General features: G+C 31.2%; 3 protein-coding genes across 3 annotated transcripts in view; 1 reads left to right on the forward strand and 2 right to left on the reverse strand.

The window, feature by feature from the left end:
• LOC125810235 (red chlorophyll catabolite reductase, chloroplastic) overlaps positions 1–21,773 on the reverse strand; it is a 1,038,333-nt gene that overhangs the window by 433,737 nt on the left and 582,823 nt on the right. The gene's annotated exons all lie outside the window — the stretch shown is intronic.
• On the forward strand, positions 2,868–3,583 carry LOC125810275 (uncharacterized). The gene is made up of 3 exons (XM_049489782.1): positions 2,868–3,065; positions 3,190–3,396; positions 3,491–3,583. The coding sequence occupies exons 1-3, from the start codon at positions 2,868–2,870 to the stop codon at positions 3,581–3,583; spliced, it is 498 nt and encodes a 165-aa protein (XP_049345739.1).
• On the reverse strand, positions 7,557–13,686 carry LOC125810221 (uncharacterized). The gene is given in 6 exon segments (XM_049489724.1): positions 7,557–9,029; positions 9,032–9,665; positions 10,874–12,713; positions 12,995–13,035; positions 13,037–13,070; positions 13,468–13,686. Coding segments are annotated over 6 exon segments (4,062 nt in total). The 5' UTR covers positions 13,530–13,686; the 3' UTR covers positions 7,557–7,578.

Below are 21,773 nucleotides of genomic sequence, written 5' to 3' on the forward strand. Positions count from 1 at the left end.
GTATATATTATTGGGAGTAATATTGAGCACTGATATGGGGGAGAGTACAAACAACTCACAGCCCCCATAAACCATGTATGCCAACATGGGTAAAGGGTCATACTTTTTACATGATTCTTTATTGCTTTTTAAGCATAGCTTAGTGGTTCCACTTAGTTGAGGATGTTCTATACCCCGTCAAGGTATAAGACAGTTTTGGAAGCGTGGGAGAGACGTTGTATCATCACGTAGCTCATAGTGATGGTTGTCAGTTACAGAATATCCCAATAGAGTTAAAGTGTATTTTTATACATCACTTATTATGTTGAGTTCAGAGATGAGAATGTATTTTGTAAAGTTTTAAATGATTTAACTCTTTTATTTCTTTACGTTCAGCTTGAGTACATTGTTATCTATTTTAGCCCTTTCATTCACTTATTTGTTATTCAGTTATATTACATAATCGTACATTCAATGTACTGATGTCATTCGACCTGAATCTTTTAATGATGCAGATACAAGTTCTTAGGATCCTCAACAAGAGTCCGTTGAGATCATTCCATCAACTTTTGAGTAAGACCTCCTTGCTTCTGGAGGACTTCAGTTTTTATGAGTTGCTACTAGTAGTTCTCTTGAGGAGTCGTGGGTCTTGTCCTAACACTCATCCTTGTATACATTAGAGGCTTCATCGCTAGACAATTTTGGAGAGCCTTTCAGTTTCAGATGTTTTATTAAAAACTAATGTTTCATACTCAATATATTCAGCGAATGTTTGAGATTCAGTAAACTGTTTTAAACATTTCTTTCAATTTGATGCTTATGTATGCTTGAGTTAGTCCTTGTAGTCAGCCAGAATAAGGGTTCGTTTGGGGACCAGCAATGGTTCTCGAGTGTCGGCCACGTCCAAGGTGTAGGCTCAGGTCGTGACAGAAATCAAGGAGTGTATCTATGTTTAATTAATTTTATTTTATTATTTTTTAATAATAAATTAATATTATTAATAAAAGATAAAAACATGTATATATTGGTCATGTAATTTGATTTGTTTCATTTTATTACTCTTAAAATAATGAATTTATTAATTTGATGTATCTATTATCAATATATAATGTATCCAATAAATTAAACACTTAGATGTATGAGTATCATACAAGAACAAATTGCGTCAAATACATGCGTAAATTTTCAATAATGCGTAAATCTTCAATAAATTCATTAGATAAATACATACTTAATAAGTTATACTGATAAAAACTAGATACATATAATCGTATCTCAATAATGTGTCCAATACATGCGTAAATCTCCACTTATTGAAACTTTTTGATACGTTCGTGGGTGGTCAGAGCATCTCACCGCAGCAGTGTTTGCTTCACCTTTTGATTCATCAGTGTTGCTCACTGTGCCTAGATCCGACAGGAGAAGTGACGCAAAGTTTCTTGGTTGATCTATGCAGTACCATTGTTAATGTCGAATTTGATAAATCTATTGGTCTTGAAATCTCTGCTTACAACGATACCCATTGTCTCTGTGCGCGAGAGGTGTCTCCCCTTGCGAGAAAAAATGGTGAATTCGTGGGATTGGTTTGAGAGTGAGATAATCAAAGGCTAAGATTTTGATGTGTGTGTTGACAAGTGGTAGAACATATATTTTAATAGAGTGTTTCTTCACAGTAAATTTCGATTGATTAAGGGAAGAGGAAGAGTTAGAGTTTGACTCTAACTCATACTCATTGTATTTATTAAAACACTAATTTTGGAGTTTAAATGTTAAAATAATTAATCAATCCTAGTTTTAAGGGATATGGGTATTGATTGTATCTTCAATAATAACTAACATTATTAATTGATTGAATCGTTCTGTTTTTATTAAATTTCGACTAGATTTCAAACCGAAATTAATTCAATTTGTTTTTGTTTCGTAATCAAATCAGTATAAAATTCTAAAATAATTAAATTAATTGATAAATTCATATTATAAAATTAAATTACTTTATCTAAATAATATTTTTCGCTTTTCGAGATTAAATCTGCTTAATTTTGACAATAAATTTGGACATATAATCTTTTAGTTTTCTAAATGAATTTCAAATATTTGAAAACTACATTAAAAAAAAAGATATTATCAATTATAATAATTCAAAATATTAAAAATGCATATAAAAAATTATGGTAAAATATAGTTCATTTTTTAAATCCATTCGTTGTCAGACCGTCAATTTCATAGAAAACTGAATTGTCAAATAACCAATATCAAAAAATAAAAAAATCAATATATTTTCCTGTAGCCAATCCCTTTGCATTAACATATTTTCCCGTGCAAGCCATAACCGCAAGATGTGATTACCTCAGGGGTGTTGACATAATGTAATATTTAAATGATTAAAAATTTTAAAATAATTAAATTAATTTATATGCAATATATAAATTCAAAATATTTAAAATGCATACGAAATATTGTGGTAAAAAAATAGTTACAGTCTACGCTAAATTTGCCTATAAAACAAATCGTTGTATATTTGATTAAAAAAAGTTACCATAAAAGTAAATTGTCCAAGTTTATTTTTGGTAATATATTCAACTAATGACCCAAAAAGAACTTTCATACTTGCCAATTCACAATGCCTAAAGTAATCCGTTCCTTTTCCCAATATTACTAGGAATAATACTATTTTCTCCTTCCTTTCCTTTTTTTCACATGGATTTCAAGTCCTATACAAATTAGGAATATGGTTATTGACATCTCTATATAAGGTAGGCGGTAAAGTTGCACCATCCTACTCGGCCCCTTCTTGTGAGATTGTATTGAATTTGTTGAGGTTGTCATATAAGCAATAAGTTTTGTTTCTCTTTTTGTTGTCAAAACCTCTCTATATTATTTGTTCAGATATGGAGAGGGATAACAAACTAAATCCACCATGGTTGGAACCTCTACTAGATATTGATTTTTATGGACATAATTGTATATGTGAGGTACATAATCAATATTGTACATTTTTTTGTAAAAAGTGCACAAACAAACCTCTTTGTGAATCATGTTGGAGGGTAGATGCAGAAGCTGAACATGAACTTCACCTATTTTTACAGGTACATAATCCTTCACCAAAACATAAGAGGGGGGAATTTTCTTTATATATATATATATATATTGGCAATTATTTCTTAGAGCTATATTTTTAATTATCTCTTCTTCTATTTTAACATAATGCAGATATTTAAAGTATCGGAAAAAGCATCCGTTCGAAAAGCTGATATAGAAAGTGAGGTAGATGTTAGGAAAATTCAGCCATATATAATAAACAATCACAAAGTTATATTGCTGAAACCAAAAGGAGGAAACGGGGGAAATCCCAAGTGTGTCATATGCCAAGGAAAAATAAAGGATGAATTCTATCAATATTGCTCTATTTCTTGCAAAGTAAGTACAGTCGAACTTCGTTATAATAATGTCGTTTGTTAGAATAATTTTTTGACTAATGATATTATTATGTAAAACATATAATATATTGCAGATTATTGGAGATATAGACCAACTCGAAATTGTTGAAGAAAATGGCCCACGAAAAAGAAGAAAGAGAAGGCCCTGTAGATCACCTTTGTTTTAGAATGATACTTACAATTCAAATCAGATTACTTACTGTAGAAGTGAGGCTAGGGTTTTCATTTTTAGAATATGATGATTACTAGGGTAATTTGGGTTCTAAATTTGTTTACATGTTTAATGGATTTCTCTAACACAAGGCCATATCTACTCAATTTCACATACCACACATAGGCGTGTTCACAGGTTGATTGGATTGGTTATTGGTCAAAACCAAAACCAAACCAACTTAATCGGTTGTAAAATTATCAAAATCAAACCAAACCTAATATAATATATATTTATTGATTTCGGTTCGATTTGGTTCGATTATTAACCATATACATAAAATTAAAAAGAAATAATTTATTCAAAACATGAAAATAGTTACAATAATCCATTCAAAATAAAAAATAATTAGAATGACTAACACTATAAAACTTTCGATCATTGAATTTACTATGAATAAAGCTTCAAAATTCACTAGTTTTGTCCTAGAAGGAAGAGACATTGACATTTTTAGTCCCACAAAGAATTGTCATAGACACTCATATACATGAAACCAATAAGATAGAAGTTCTTACCTTGGACATTTTTACTTTCATAAGTAAATTACAAATAAATTTTGATGAATATATATATAAGATTTTTAAAATTGTTTATAAAATAGTATATTATATATGTATAATAATAAAATTTATGTGTATTATTTATCGGTTTGGTTTGATTATTTCTTTGATTTTTTTCTAACAAAACCATAACCAAACCAAACCAAATACTATCGATTTTTTAAAAATCTAAAACCAAACCAAACCAAACCCTAAATAAAATCGGTTCATTTAATCAGTTTGGTTTGATTTTTTGGTTTGAATCGATTTTTATCCAAACCGTGAACACCTCTAACCGCATATATTGTACATTATTTAAGCAAAAGCTATTGAATTCCAACTAGTTATGCACACACATGAATATTTCCCTTTCTCGTCAATTGTAAGTAATACCATCAACTTAGGGGTCTAATTTTCGCACTAAACACATAAGGGTGCTTTATCAAGAAGATGTATCCGGATTAATTTCTGGCAATAAAGAAAAAGTCTTCATATACAATCTTATTGGTAGCAAGAAGATCAAGTTTCTAACCAACCTGCGGTAAATTTTCCATATATCCCAGTAAATGCATGATTTCTTCGATGAAAAAAATTCAAAAAATCAGATAAGTTTTACTGTTGAATTTGTTTTATTCTAAAACTAGTATCAAACAACAAAGGCTGCTGAGAAAACCCAGCTTGCCTTTAAGATAGAGAAAGGCATCATCATCTGGGAATAATGCATGCAATTGCTAGTTTACCAACCAATTGAACAAGGAAAATAAGTATGATGTGCTCTCTACAGAACAAAACCTTCTAATACACATTAACAAAAATGCAATAACGCAAATTAATATGGACAGACTGAATATTTCAATACCTTCATCGCGAAGAGGCTGTGAAGTGTTTGACATTACACTGTCACTAGAGCTGCAAGGTAGCAAAGAAGACATTTAACAAACACTTTCATATGGTAAGTTATCTTTCATGGAGATGCCCCCGTGATTGACATCCATAGCAGGAGATATCCATGAACAGAACGCATATATGCTTCGGACAAGTTTCTTCAGCCAATAAGACTCAAAAGTTATGTCCAAGCGCTATGATGATTGGATCCTCTAAAAATTGCTGCTGCATGCATGTCAGATCCTCCAAAAACACAACGATTATGCATTTTTGGAGGATCCTCACGGGTGCAGCGGCATTTATTTTTAGGATCCAAGCAACCTAGCGTTCAACCATCAGTTCCCATAAAGACTCCTTGCCGTTACATAATTAAGAAAAATTCACATACCTCAAATAACTCAGACCCTTTTCCCAACAACGAAGAAATAAGTACCCCCAGAATGCTAAAAAGGACAAGTTACACTTCTAACCCACCTTGTTAAATAACAGCAAGCAGACACATGACAAAAGAAAATATATTTATGGTAAAATCATCACAATGCATGAATTCACTCTGTAGAGCTTTGAAAACAAAAGGAGCCAGTTCTAAAGGAGAATCTGGATTACCACAGGCCATATGCATAGATTAGAGTAGTCTATTTTTACGGAGGCATTACCTGAAAGCTCCTTCCTATTTCAATACAAAAGTGAAACTGAAGTTTTGTGAGAATAGGGAATGATTCAGACACTAGAAGAAAAAGTTTAAAAAGGGGAAATGAAAAATCAAGTGTGGCAAACAAATTTGAAGTCATTCCCTAGAGAAAAATCCATGTAACTGATCTATTAATCCAATGAAAGATGCCAATTCAACCCAGCAGGGAGTAGTTCGATTACACAACAATGTGCACCCTATCACATGATGATCTAGAATTAAATGATAAGAAGATCCAAACTTCATTATAGGAATTTGACATGCAATATAGGGCAATTATTATACTCAAAATTATGAGTATATCAAGATTACTAAGAATATAATTTTAAAAAAAAATTGCAAGACAAACATAGTATTTTTCCATGTTCCAAAACAAAAAAAACTCATCTTGATGCTTTCTTGGTGGTAAATTATCATATTATGCAGGCATGTCTATAGTTCTACATCCGATTATCAAATGGTTATAGATTGGTTTAATAGCCAATTAGTTGTGTCCTACTTTGTCGATCTTTTATCAAAACATGGTTATGCACATTTCTAGTAAAGTTATGGTGTTGAAACCAAAAGAACATGTCTCAGACAAGTTTCTTCAGCCAATGAGACTCAAACTTATGTCCAAGTGCTATGATGATTGGATCCTCTAAAAATTGTTGTTGCATTCATGTAGGATCCTCCAAAGACACAAAGATTATGTATTTTTGGAGGATCCGTCATGGATGCAGCGACATTTTCTTTTAGGATCCGAGCAACTTGTAGAAAAAAACTCCTAGCCGTTATATAATTAAGAAAAGTTCACATACCTCAAATAACCCAGACCTTCCCCAACAACGAAGAAATAAGTATACCCAAAATGCTAAAAAGTAAGAGTTACACTTCTAACCCACCTTGTTAAATATATCAAGCAGAAACATGATAATTGGAAATATATTTAAGTAAAAATCATCACAATGCATGAATTCACTCCGTAGCTTTGAAAACAAAAGGAGCCAGTTCTAAGGAGAATCTGGATTACCACAGGCGATATGCATAGAGTAGTCTATGAGAGTGGCATTAGAAAAAGGCTATTTTTACGGATGCATTACCTGCGAGTCCTTCTTATTTCAATAAAAAGGTGAAACTGAAGTTGTGAGAATAGGAATGATTCAGACGCACTAAAATAGTAACAAGAGACGAAAATAGGCATTGTAAGAGAAAATTCAAGTGAAGCAAATAAATTTGAACTCATTCCCTAGTGGAGGAAATTTCTAGGTTGTCACTTGTCGTGTATGACTTGTTTCTAATCACCATTGTTCCTATTGTTTACTCAGTAAAAGAAAGGGAGAAAACCCTATATAACTGATCAATTAATCCAATGAAAGATGTCAATTCAACCAGCAGGAGTAGTTAGATTACATAACCGCGGGCACCCTATTACATGATATGATCTAGCATTAAATGATAAGAAGATCCAAAACTTCATTAAAGGAATTTGACATGCAATATGGTGCAATTATTATACTCAAAATTATAGATAAGTATATCAAGATTTAAGTATGAAATACAATTTAACATTTTTGCAAGACTAGTATAGTTTTAAGCATGTTCCAAAATGACGAAAGTAAAACTCGTGTAACTTGATGCTTTCTTGGTATTCGATCATTATGCAGGTGTGTCTATAGTTCTACATTCCATTATCAAATGGTTATTGATCTGTTCTATAGTTGCAATTAGTTGTGTCCTACTTTGTCGATCTTTTATCAAAACATGGTTATGCACATATTTCTTATAAAAGTTATCTAAGAGGTAAGTGCTTGTACCCAAACATAGACAGCAGATTAGATTTTAACTAAATTATCATTAACCTTCACGGTCAGAACTTACAGTTATTTGTTGGTAGTTGGTAATAAGGGTCTGTGGACCCCTTAGAAAGAAACTACTGGAGCTGTTTTCTAAAGCACACGGAGGCGTCTCCAATACCTCCTTTGACCTACCTACAAGGGGAAGATTGGAAAGATGGTCACCCCAAATATCATAAGTAAACTTTTCCTCCATACCCATCTTTTCATCAGTTTTAACTGCCATCTGATTTGGAGGTTTAGATCCAGGAGCTCGTAAATGAGGAGCAATTACAGAACTTGAAGCCAATACTGGTTGACGACACATCAAGTGAGGAGCAGATTTATCAGCACAAGGGAAGGTTGCTGAAGGCAGAAGAACAGGTTTGCTGGCTGATCTTTTAGGTGCAGCAGGCTTCTCTTGAGGAGGACAAGAATTTTTTCCACCATCCGTTAATGTTACCTCTCTCTGCAAGACATTCCTCTGAGATACAAATTCGGGGTGTATACTTTTTTTACATTGATGATTACCAACATCAGCAAAGGAATTGATGAGCTTAACAGGTCGATCCACATCAGCAGACTGTGGAGATGGCCGACGAGGTGTTGAATTTGAGGTAGGAGACAGGGGTGACGATGGTGTAGAATTGCCACTATGACTACTTGAAACATCAAAAACTCCAACCAAAGCAGTCGTAGAATTCTTTCTCTTCTTCCGCCTCCTCCCTTTTTCTTTTGCAATTTTGACAGTGAGATTACCAGCTTTTGAGGTTTCATATATATTAGAACTCTGAATTGCTACCGACTTTGCAGAGGATGACACCTCCATTCCCTTTTGGGTATCTGATACAGAGTTATATCCTGCACAATGATTCACATTCTGATCAGTTACACTTAGATTTTGGGAGACAGCTTGAATATCTTCACATGTACTGAAACTTTCAACTGACAGAGCCTCACCTTCCCCAATTGACCTAAGCAAACCGTTCAATTTAAAGGAGAAGAGGAACTTGCCAATCTGTTTCTCAGTGGGATGCATGCGAGACAATTTTCCAGTATGACTAACAGATGTCATATAGCTTTTTCCACTCTTAGGCAAGCACTCATGGGAGCCAAATGCCACCACTTGGGGTATGATGCACCAAATAACCAGAAAGAATAAAGAAGTTAGAAAAAGAATTGTGACGAGCAATTTCTTCACCCTCGTCCAGAACAAAGACCTCTTGCAGAAATGAAGCACACAGATAGGAAGACTAGCTTTCATTGGTATAACAAGTATACCAGTTGCCAAAGCCAGTTCAAGATCTCTGTGTATAGTGGCAGCAGAAAAATCAGTATGATATGATATCACAAGCTTTATAGACTCCTCAGGTTCAAGAGAAAAGCCTTTACAACCATTTATCACGAACCCATCTGTTCCACACTCTGTTCCAGAGATTTCAATTTTTTTGACCTCCAAGGGAAAGTCCCCACGTTCTTTGCATGAAGCTCCTTTGACAATGACAGGGAACATGCATGAAATTTATCCTTCATGTTATATAGCACATCCGAAGAAGAGAGATTAAGAGGGGTTGACATGTTTAATTTGAATTCCAAGTTCTGTACAGGTTCAGACGCATCAAGCAAGACCAAAGAAAGCAATCCCCCAGATCCTTTGAGAGTTAACCACTCCACACCAGAAAGATTGTTCCTGAGCAAAGCTGAACTTCTCCACTGACATCGAGCTGCAGGTTGAAATAAAATTGGACCAAATGATGCTTTACTAAAAGGGTGAAGAAGTGCTTCAGTTACTGCATTCTCTGCTAGCGAAAAACCGTATCTCTTTGGAGCAATAGAATAGTTAGCAACTATTCTACTTGATAGAGAAGGCTGCAAATGGCTTCCTGAAGTCTTGCACTCATCAATAATTTCCCAGGAGTTTAGAACAAGCTGCACCAAGATTGGTTTTTGACTTGGGTTTTCTATTGTGATCCACTGAGAGTGATAACTTCCAACTTGAATCACTGGAAACACTACTTCACTTTCATCCAGTACGGACATGCCATTAGCAGTAGCATGAGATTTCCAGTTCTTCAATACCGACTCATCTGCCATTGTTGTATCCACAGCCTTCAGATTAAATGGATAGAAAAATCAACAATCAGGAGCTAATTCTATATACATCTGTACTAAACAAAGGCATGCGACTGATACAGTACTGACAATTATTTCAACTACAGGTACATTCAAATTAAGAAAAGCTAAAACAAAGTGAAGCTTAACATGAAATAAATACGACTCAGAAGTACAACTCTGCTGAACTAGTAAAAACAGTTCACTATGGACATTCCATATCATTTCTGCTAAATTCTGTGGGAGTTGTTACACTGATTCAAGCATAATAAATCAAATGAATAGCTATTGATAAACATTACTCCCTCCATTTAAAAAAAAAACGACGTAGTTTGACTTGACATAGAGTTTAAGAAAATAAAAAAGACTTTTCAATCTTGTGGTTCTAAATTAAATGTCAAATGTACCAAAATGTCATTTAATCTTGTGGCCTTAAATATGCCACGTGAAAAGCTGAAATTAAAGTGTTGCCAAAAAAGTAAAGGGATCATTCTTTTTTAAACAGACTAAAAAGGAAAGCAACTCATTCTTTTTGAAATAGAGGGAGTATAAGTTATCATGTGACTGTGTGAGTATATTTGCAGAAGAATCTCCTCCCATTATGTATTCAAAAAACACAATGTTAACCAAAACAACTTCTATCAGAGAGTGCAATTGTATCCAGCGTCCTGAAATATACACTGAACATGCACAATTATTTTCCACTGAAGATGACTTCAGTTATCTTCAGTGTTTCTGATACATTAAATTTAAGTATAAGGGTGTATCTCCTACTACAGATTAGATAGAGAAGAAGAGCCCCTGCATTATACATGATATGGTATTTATGGCTCCACATATCACATGTTACAGGACACAATCTTCAGTCTTACTTTATGCTGATAATTAAGGACTTCAATACTCTACCAGTTAAAAAAAGAGACTTCTATACTCTACATACACAGATCCCTTTTAAGGGCTTAGTTTGAGTTTCTTGCCACAATATTAGTTTCAGACAAAAGAATAAATATAAATTCCAGTTGCTTGCAAAAATGCCTCTAATAGGAACAGACAAATCTTGAATTCTCAAATCTAACAGCCCTGAAACTTCTTGAAGTTTAACAAATTATTTTTACTCATTTAAGTGTTTAGAATATCCTCTGAAAAGAAGATGCCACACCCACGAAATGAGAGATAATAAGAACCAAATAGCAGAATTCCAATACCTTGCTTTCTAATGGGGACCGCATGCTGCTGCTTGAAGAGATTGCTCTTGTATTTCCAAGCTCTACTTCATCAGAGTGTTCTTCTTGACCAATTGAAGTGTCATATTTACCTCCTGAACAAAGGCTGACTACATCCATGCAAGTAACTTCAATTTCAGAAGTTCTTGAGTCATTAGTTGATACGAGCAATTTACAGTTCATGCTCATTTCATGAGCTTGCACCAGAGGATCAAGCTGAACAGATGGGGAGCTGTATGTGACTACAGCGACTTGCGTAACAGTACTGGGGAAGAGTATTAGTCCCTCAACATATCTGACACGAAAATACTTGATGTTCTCTCCAGCTTCACTTACCTTGACAATGCTCAATATGTAAGGAGAATCATTTCTCACTGACAAAGCAACAACACTAGTACCATCAGTAGCACATGGTTTTACAGTTTGAATAGACAAAAAAAGTGGATCCGTGAGCTCACTGTGAGCAGACATCTTGCCCAGTTCTGCTTTGAGAGGGACAATAATTGTATCAGCTTTACCTTTGGAAGAGCTAAGCAACTGCAGAGAAAAGGCACCAAATATCTCTCCCCTTGTATGACTAGGGAAATCTAATTCTATGATGGTCTCAGTTTTGTCAGGATCAATTTCCCAATTCCTATGGGGTCTAATTGCAACTAGAGGGATACCAACCTCATCACCCTTGACATCCAGCCACTCCTTAACACCAAGCAAGCTGAAATTATTGTTTGAATCTTCACCTTTATTCATATTACAAATTGCCTTTGCATAACGGGTATTATCTCCTGAAGAAATAGATGTCCAAATAGTTACCTCCTCAACATAGAGGGCTTCATTGTAAGGATTATACAAAGAAAGATTCTTACTCAGCCTTCCACTAGAGGAAATATCAAGGCTGACTAAAGGCTGTATGCGATATGGAGATTCAACAGCAAAGCCCTTAGCCTGAACCAAGAAACCACCAAAGCTAGTCTGCAGAACAAACTGCGCTGCAGAGAAACCCAACCATGTAGGCAAAAACACAAAACAAATTGATGCAGTTTCACCAGGTGCCAACAATGTTTCGCTGAAATTGCAAGGGTAAAACTGAGAATTGGTTCCATAAGGTTCAAATACAGTCAGTGTCCTGTCGCTGTGTGTATTTTTAATATTTAGAAAAGCTAATGAAGGAAAATATAAATACTTCTCCCCCCAGTCAAGCAAAGGGGGATTGATTTCTACATGAGGGGAAGAACCACCCAAAATGTTGAAACTGTCTGTCTCGTCTTCTGCTTTTGGTTTCAATTTTTGACATTTATCATCAGACAAAGGCACTTCACCAAAAGAAACACCATTTTGCCTATTCCTTCTTATACAACTACAAGGCAATTCACTGTAACACTCTTGGTAACTCAGATAGCATGAAATTGTTCTTCCACCCAAAAACTTGAAAATACAAGAATCAGATGACCTGCTAAGATTTTTATCCTCTTCATCTGATCCTATATCAACATCAGATTGAACCCCAGAAACTTCTTCCACTTGTGATTGGGCATTCTTCTCTTCAAACAAAAACCCCCGCAATCTGGATGGAAAGCAGAACAAGTCTGTATGTGAACACACGCTATCAAGACTTTGACGAGGTACGGGGTTCTCAAGAACGAAACCAGATGACAAATCACCACTAAAGCCATCCACCTCATTGGGTTTGTAGGACATACATGCATCATACTCTGCTTGGTTTTGTTGTCCCTTCATTGAACATGATTCACCTTTAGCCAGAATAATGATGATATGGAACAGAACCATCATAAAGCAGAATGCTTCACCATGGTGAAACACTCTCCTGAAGAAATTACTAATACAGATTAATAGCTGATGTAAAAAATTAGAACATCAATCATCATTTACAAGAAAGACGAAAACTTTAAACAGCTATTAGGCAGTGGATATGCAAACACAAACTAAAATTTTGGGGAAGGTACTAACACCTCCACCACAACAACTACAAGAATAGTACAAACTGATAGTAGTCTATTATTTCAGGAAGAAAACAAAAGGCACCAATTTTAATAATGAAAAGAAGTCAAAGGGTGTCTCAGTAACTCAGTTGGTTGGGTTGGCTACCTGAACTTTTCACTTTCACCTTGTTGGTGAGGATTCCATTCTCACCTTGTAATCCCCTCCCCCATTTCCCCTTCTCCTGCCCCCCATGTAATAAGAAAAAAGTCAGGAAAAAAAAGGCATTAATTTTGGGAATGAAATGAAAAATAGTACAAGACACAATCAAATAATCTAAAAATAGATAAACAGATAAAGATGACGATTTCTAATAACTCCCATAGAAAAAACTACAAAACGCTGATGCTTCAGCTGTCGGTATTAAATATGCAAGTAACTCATTAAGTAGGAATAGAAGCTAAACAAAGCTTGCAAACTCCAATACTCTCGTTCATAGCTTAAACCATTTTTTTTGCATGTTCAAGCAAGCAAATATACCATAAATAAGCATTCAAAAGCTCCAAAAATAAGAACAACAAAAAGCTACATGAAAAAAAAAATCAATCAACAAAATATAAAATGAAGAGAAAAATTGGTACCGGCGGGAGGAGATGCCGGAGAGATGATATGAAGGTCCGATCATTAGGGTTTGAGAGTCCATTGACGAAGATTGAAAAAGAACATTAGTTCAAAAGAAAAAATGAGTTTATGATGATGGTGGCTAGGGCTTATAAGCGATTGGGATTTTCAACACAAAAAAAAAAAAGGAGAGTCTTGTGAGCAGCACACAAACAAAACAACAAAGACGCAGATACACCTGATAGATAATACACACCCGAATGAAAGGCTCGAATGACGAAGAGAAAAAATAAAAACCGAAAAAACAGAGAGAAAATGACTCATCACACAACAAAATTACTCTACTGCCCCACACAATACACTATTTTCTTTAAATATCTATTTTATTTAGATGGTGGAATTAAACTATTTTATTTTTATCTTTTTTTTATAATCCTGAAAGTATATATGTTTAAAAGGATAAAAGAAGATCTAAGTTTGAAAATGCTTAATCAGAGTCCTTTGGTCACGAAGTTGCGTTTTATACTTAACTAGTATTCGTATCTGCACATTGCGCGGATATTTGAAATACAATAATGTTAGATTAAATTTATAACTTTTATTTTTTATATTTTAATTTATTTCAGTTTATTTAAAATGTCATTGTTCCTCTTTTATCGGAAGGTTATCATAATCTAAAAAATAATAGAAGAAAAAAAAGCATTCACTTGACTTAAAATTGTCGTAAGATCTTATATTATATGCAATAAAATTTTATTTTATTTAAAACAATTCTTATAAAATTTCAAAAATTCTTTTCATTTTATATGCAATTCACTTGGAATTAGTGATATAAAACAACTAAAATGTAATATTACTTTATTAAAATAAATAATAATGTAAGAGAGTAATAGTTAAATAAATATATATTATTATTTTAACAGAAAACTTCTATCGATGCTATCTATATTTGAATAAGTGGCAAATGTTCATCTCAATTTCAATCAAAATGTATAATGATCTCTTGAAAATTATTTATGATTTGTCTTTTTATTGAATTTACCAAAATGGCGATAATAGTGTTAACCTCCACACAGTTGCTAAAGGACTTTCTATATCTAAATTTAGTCGGATTTTAATGTAGACATCGGACATAAAATGTAAAAAAAAAAAAGTTAAAATGTTATTCAAAGATAAGGTATGTATTAAAGATGAAAAAAATTATATATAATTATCAAATAATAGTATGATTTTCAAAGAACAGTGAGCAAAAAAAAATTAAAAAACAGAGATAAAATGACTCATTACGGAATAAAATTACTCAACTATCCCACACAAGAAACTATTTTCTATTAAATATATCTAAATAAATGTATATTTTAGATGATGGAATTAAACTATTTTGTTTTTATTATTTCTTTTAATCCATATATTTTAGAAAGATGAAAAACATTTATATATAATTTTCAATAATAATATGTTTTACTGACTAGTATGCGAATACTTATGCCTATTTTTCTTTAAGTTTGAAGATGCTTAATTAGAGGTCTCAGATTCGAGTTCACTTGTGTATAGAGTCATTTTTGTTAGGGAGTGTTTTACTATCAACATAGGATTTTTTTATTTGAATTTTGTCAAACTTCAATGTGGATATTAAACACTGATAAGAAACCGAAAAAAAAAGTTTGAAGATGTTATTTAGGGGTAAGGTTTATGTAGGGGTGTCAAAGGAATATGAAAAATTGTCTGAACAGATCGAACCTAACTGAATCAAACCGATTTATGTCATTTCTTCAATAAAAACGTGGACTTTTATTTAAGTGTATAACCGTCCTGAACAATTGAGATGATCTTTTTAATTTATGAAAAAACTGAAAAAAATTCGAACCAAACCGAATAACCTTACGTGTATATAAATATATTTTATATATTAAAAATATGTTAAATTTAATATATAAATATAATTTATAACATTTTTCAAATATAAATATAACTTAGATCCTAGGTCTCTGGTGAGTGGTGACTGAACGACTTTGGGTCTTTACTCTTTAATTAATCTTTAATAAATTAAGTTTAAAATTAACGATATTATATAGATATTCTATCAAACAATACACCTAAATGGCAAAACAAATTCCATTCTCCTAATAAATGTTTAAGATCAAATAATACGACAACAAAATTTTACATTCTTGACTTCTTGGTGAAGAATCAAGTGCTTCTTCACGAACATATTTGTGAAAGAATATATTTTAATAATAGTATATTTTGAGGTGATATTTTAAAAAAATGAAAATCAACTGAACCGTACCGATATCGATGAGAAAGCCATATGATTGGGATGGTTTTAAAAAGTCTAATTTTGATTATATATTATAAAAATACCCAAAAATGAAATGGTATAAATTCTTAATAATAATCGACCGAACCGTCTCATTGACACTCATAGTCTTATGTATGTTTAATCCTTTTCAAGGTAAGGCTAGTGAAGTGTTTGTTTTATGCCTTCAAAATTTTGAGGATTCAATTTTTTTTAATATTTATGAATTTTATTTTATTTAAAATAATATTAAAGATTATAAAAATAAATAGATACAAATATATTCTTAAAGAAAAGAACTATGCACATTATCATAAATATTTTAAAATTTTGAATTAAACAATTCAAATATTCATATTATTAAATAATATTTTAACAACAACATCTAAGGCATTGTATCGCAGACACATGGCTAACATGTTATTAATTAAAATTAATATTCACTTGGGTAATAAATATTCTGTGTGAATTTGATGGTTATATTTCTCTTAAAATAGTACTCTTAACTACCAAGTAGTAATATGTATAGAAAAACAATTCTAACTATGATTATTACTATATACTTAATTTCGTTTATTTAAATTTAATTTTCAATCCAAAAAAAAGGAGAGTCTTATGAGAGGAGCACACAAACAAAACAACAAAGACGCAGGATGAGGGTACACCTAATAGATAATACACACCCGAATGAAGGACTCGAACAATGAAAAGCAAAAAATAAAAATTGAAAAAAGCAGAGAAAAAATGACTTATCATACGACAAAATTACTCAACTGACCCACACAACACATTATTTTCTTTAAAAACATCTAAATGTAGTACTCCCTAACAAATCATAAATAACAAAATAATTTTACTAATTCACCCCTTAAAAATTTACTTGAGAATTTTATAAATAAATGTAAAAACTTTCAAAAATAATTAATTGAAAGAGTAATGTTTTTTTGATTTAGTAAGATGAACAACTAATATGAGACAATTATTTTTAGTATAACGATCAATTAATATGAGATTGAGGAAGTATTTTAGATGGTGGAATTAAACTATTTTGTTTTTATCTTTTCTTATAATCTTAAAAAATAATATGTTTAGAAAGATGAATTATATATAATTTTCAAATAATAATACGATTATCGATTAGTACGTGAATGTCTATGTCCATTCTTTTTAAGTTGAAAGATGCTTAATCAGCGGTTTCAGATTCGAGTCCACTTGCATATGAAGTTGTTTTTGTTAAGAAATGATTTACCATCAATGCAGAACTTTCTGACGTGAATTCGTATTCAATCAATCTTCAATACAGATATTGAACATCAGATTGAATCTAAAAAAAAAAGTTTGAAAATACTATTTAGGGGTAAGATTTATGTATGTTTAACCCTTTTTAAACTTCACTTACAAAATTATAATATTAGAGGTGACTAGAATGAGGCTAGTAAAGTGTGTGTTTTATGACTTCAAAATTTTGAACATTCAAAAAAAACATAAGAGTAAATTTTTATGATTTTTATTTTATTTAAAATCATATTAAAGATTATAAAAAATAAATATATACAAATATATACTTAAAAAGGAACTATATACTTTATCAAAACTATTTTAAAACTAATAATTAAACAACTCAAATATTCATACGAATAAATAATATTTTTACAATAACATCTAAGGTAATATATTGCAAACACATGATGGATATGTTATTAACTAAGAATAATATTTATTTTAGTAATTAATAATTATATGTGAATTTAACAATTAAATGTCTTTAAGAATTCTTCACTAAAAATAAGTAATATGTGAAAAAGATTAAAAAAACAATTCTAGTTATTTATTTTAATTATAGTTATTAAAATTTGATTTTAAGTCACTAATTTTATTGAAACGAATTTGTACAATGATACGTTGAACTATTTCTTTTCTTTAAAAAGACTTGTTGGATATAGTTGTAGAAAATTCTTTCTCTATTCATTACCGCTATTGAAATCATAAGTTTTGTCAATTTTTTTCGACAATCATGAACACCGAATAGGCGATGTCACGATGTGAATATAGCTCAACCATTAATCAAACTTCTAGTACACTACGTCCAACCGTTATTATTCAATTTATTCCCTTGAAACTTATCATTTATCTATCTGAAGAACTCAAGATGATATGCGAAGATGAGAAAGTGGAACAAATAAATACCCTTAACAAGAATTCACAATATGTGGTAGTGAATAAATTTTCATATTGATGACAAGATGTTAAGAGTTAGGCTCAAAAGACGAACAAGTAGAAAAAACTTTAAAACACACAAAAGAAAATAAGTATTCACCAATCAAGGTTAATCAATTATTCTTGAACACATCAACTTCTTTATTTTTTATATCAAAATGTGTCTTTTAAAATCACACAAATAATTAATCACTTTAAAATATTTTCAAAAACTAATAGTAAGTTATATTGGGACTAGAACTATTTTGCTGTCATATCTTTTTTGACAATACTATTTTGAAAAAATATTTTTTCGGGCAAAGGTCTACCAACTCGATATTTTTCTACAAATTAAAGTTTTTCTCTCTTGAAAATTAGTAACTTTCATTTTTAACATCAAAAATATATATTTTAACATCACACACATATTTTTATAATTAAATATTTTGAAATATAGTAGTAAGGTAAGAATTATTTTTATATATTTTTTAACTAAGTAATCTCAGTACTGATTAGTACGTGAAGGTTATGTCTACTCTTTTTGATACACCAAAAGAAAGTTTGAAAATGTTATAAGATTTGTGTATGTTTTATTATTTTCAATCTCACTTATGAAATTATAATGACAATATGACTTAATGATAACGCTAGTAAAGTATTTGTTTTACGCCCTCAAAATTTTGAGGACTCAAAAGAAATTAATAATGAAATTTATTGATTTTAATTTCACTCTAAATAATATTAAAGATTATAAGAAAAATACATATTTATATTTTCAGAAGAAGTATATCCTTTGTCAGAAATAATTTAGTACTTTAAATTATACGACACGAATTTCATTTTGCTAAATAAAGTTTTTACAACAACATTGTAATGTATTGCAAACATCTATCATCTTATTAAATAGAATTAGTACTTATTTAAATAAATGATAATTCTATTGGAAGTTATTGATTTTATGTCTTTCAAGAATACTACATTATGTAAAATCACAAAAAAAATATTTAAATTATTATTTATTATATATTTAAGTTATCTTATTAAAATTTAATTTTAGACGATTAATTATAGTGAAACGGTTTTGTATACAAAATATGCTATTGTTATAATGTCCATTTTTCTCTAATAATAATAGATTTGAAAATAATAGCCACCATAATTAATTTTTGGAATGAATCCAAATATAAAATTTCTAATTTCTTTTTAAAAAATTAGTAAAATATTATATAAAATAATAAAAATGATATGACTATATTTATTTGGTCATATCTGTAGGCACTTTTTGAAGATAACGTAAGAACATTTGAAGCACGAATCTATTTTTGTGAGTTCGTGGTCCTATAGTGTACTTGAGGAAAATGGTTTAATGACAGCTGCTTATAGGGGGGCTTGGCTGCCCAATCAAAACGGCGCTCAAGAATTTGTAAGAGCCAATTGGATCACTAAACAATGCGGGACACTCTTTTTTAATTAGAGGGTTCAAGTTCAATTTTGGATATGAATTTTTTTTAATAAGAAGTATTTTTTCAAATGGAGATCTATATTTTGTGTATTCAAAATAGTTGGACTCCAGTTGAGTACCGAACATTAGGGGTAGAGCTACAATGGTGTTAGGATATCCAGTTCGACACCTTTTGTAAGAAAATTACACGGTATATATAGGTCAAATCTTACATTATATTGGTATATATATTGTTTTGAACTGTGATAATACAATGGCAATGCATTGCACAAAACATACACGGTGCCTAGGTTTGAATCTGTGTTTCTGGGTATTTTGTTTTATTTACGTGAAGTGAGCAATAACTCGATGACAATTGTGTGTAAAAGTATACAAGATCAAATCTGCTTTATTTTTATGAATTTACTATTCAAAGTTTAGACACTTTTCATGAAATTTTTAACTACGCCACTACCGAACACCGGATTAAAAAAGGGCAACTAAAAATATAATAAAATCTCGATGACAAAAATAGGAAAATAAAATAGGCTACCCTAATAGTAATGAATTAAGCAATCAAGAACAAGTGGCATGGAAATTAGTGGGACAGCGCAATGTTCTATCAGTAGGTGGATTTCACATGTTATATGTAATAAAAGTAAAGCAGTAATATATTCTCTCTATTTTTTGTTTGTTGCTATTAGGGGTGTGCACTATTCGGATTAAACCGAATAACCAAACCAAATCAAACCGAATTTTTATTTGGATTGGTTTTTTGGTTTTTCGGATTGGTTTTGGATTAATAAATTACTTTGTTTGGTTTTTTGGTTTGGTTTTGGATTTTAAAAGATAAAAACCGAAAAACCAAAAAAAACCGAATTATATATATATATACTGCGTGGAGTCGCGTGGTGTGCCACATAAGTCAAAAGGTGTACAAAATTACAAAAAAAATGAGTTCAAGGGGGTAATAGGACCTTAATTTAGTTAAGGTGTGTTTCTGTGATTTCGGTCATAGTTTAGGGGGTACTTGTGTCTTCTCCCTTTTATGTTTGAATTACATCTATAATAGGTAAACTTATAAGTATTGTGTTTTAAGTTTTACTTATGATTTATATTAGAAAGTATATTTAAGGGATTAAATATTATTACTTTGGTTATATATGTTATTAATTATTGACATAACCGAATAACCAAACCGAAGAAAGCCAAACCGAATAGAGGAAAACCAAACCAAATCAAATTTATTTTGGATCGGATTGGGTTACACTTTTACAAAACCGAAAATCCAAACCGAATAGTGTAAAACCAAACTAAAAAACCAAATGCACACCCCTAGTTGCTATATTACTTTTTCTCTGTTATTTACATGATTTATTTAATACGATGTTCTCGCATAATCTTCTTACGATCTTTATAAAGTAAAATAAAATTTGTACACATATTATTCATTTCAAATGTTATTTATGAAATTATGTTGATATTATTATTATTATTATTAAAAATGGTCAAAATTATTTTCAAACTATTCGAAATAGCACATACATATCCTTTGTTTATTTTTTGAGATCAAAACTATCTTTGTTGTTGTTTATGTTTTGAACCATAAATGATCTTAAAACGTTATATTTGTCATTGAAGCTGACATGACAGTCCACCTAAGTAGTTCAACATGGCAAAACTCTCTTCCTCTCAATAATGTTGTTCTTCCTTGTTCATCCCCATCACAATAAATAAATAAATATAATTCTTCCATTGTTCTTGTTTGAAACTCCAATTTTGAAGTGTGTCAAAATTTGTTTGAGGTCGTAATTGCGTGTTGAAGGATCGAGTTCATTGTTTGGATTTTCGAGTCATAGATTCACAACATCGATTATCAGATTTTCAATCTTTAAAGAGTTCTTTCATATATATTTTATTATTTGTGGGGGTTTCAATTTAAATCATCAAATAGCAATCTTCAAATTAAGAAATCGGTTGTTAAATGTCAATTTTCAGCTTCAATTGCAATATCAAAATAATTTTTAGTAACATTCAATCACATTTCTTTAAATTTTTGCACTTCAAAAATCCAGCAAAAACTAAAAATTTCTCACCAACAAACTTTCAAACGAGTAGCTATTTTCCAGTTGCAACTTGCTACACACAAAGAATGACTTCAAGAGTTTTTCAACATCTTTCAACTTTTGGAATTAAATTTTCAGCCTCAGATTCTATGACACCAAAATCCAAACAATGAACTCGATCATTCAACACACAACTATCTCAAACGAACTTTAGCATACTTCAAAATTGTAATTTCAAAGTACGGACATATCTCAACCAAGAAAATGAAATAACTATTTTTTTTATGATAGGATGAACAAGGAAGAACAACATTATTGAAAGGA

This window comes from Solanum verrucosum, unplaced genomic scaffold (assembly GCF_900185275.1).
Source record: "Solanum verrucosum unplaced genomic scaffold, falcon-dt-bn FXZP01000038.1, whole genome shotgun sequence".
NCBI classification, from domain to species: Eukaryota; Viridiplantae; Streptophyta; class Magnoliopsida; order Solanales; family Solanaceae; genus Solanum; species Solanum verrucosum.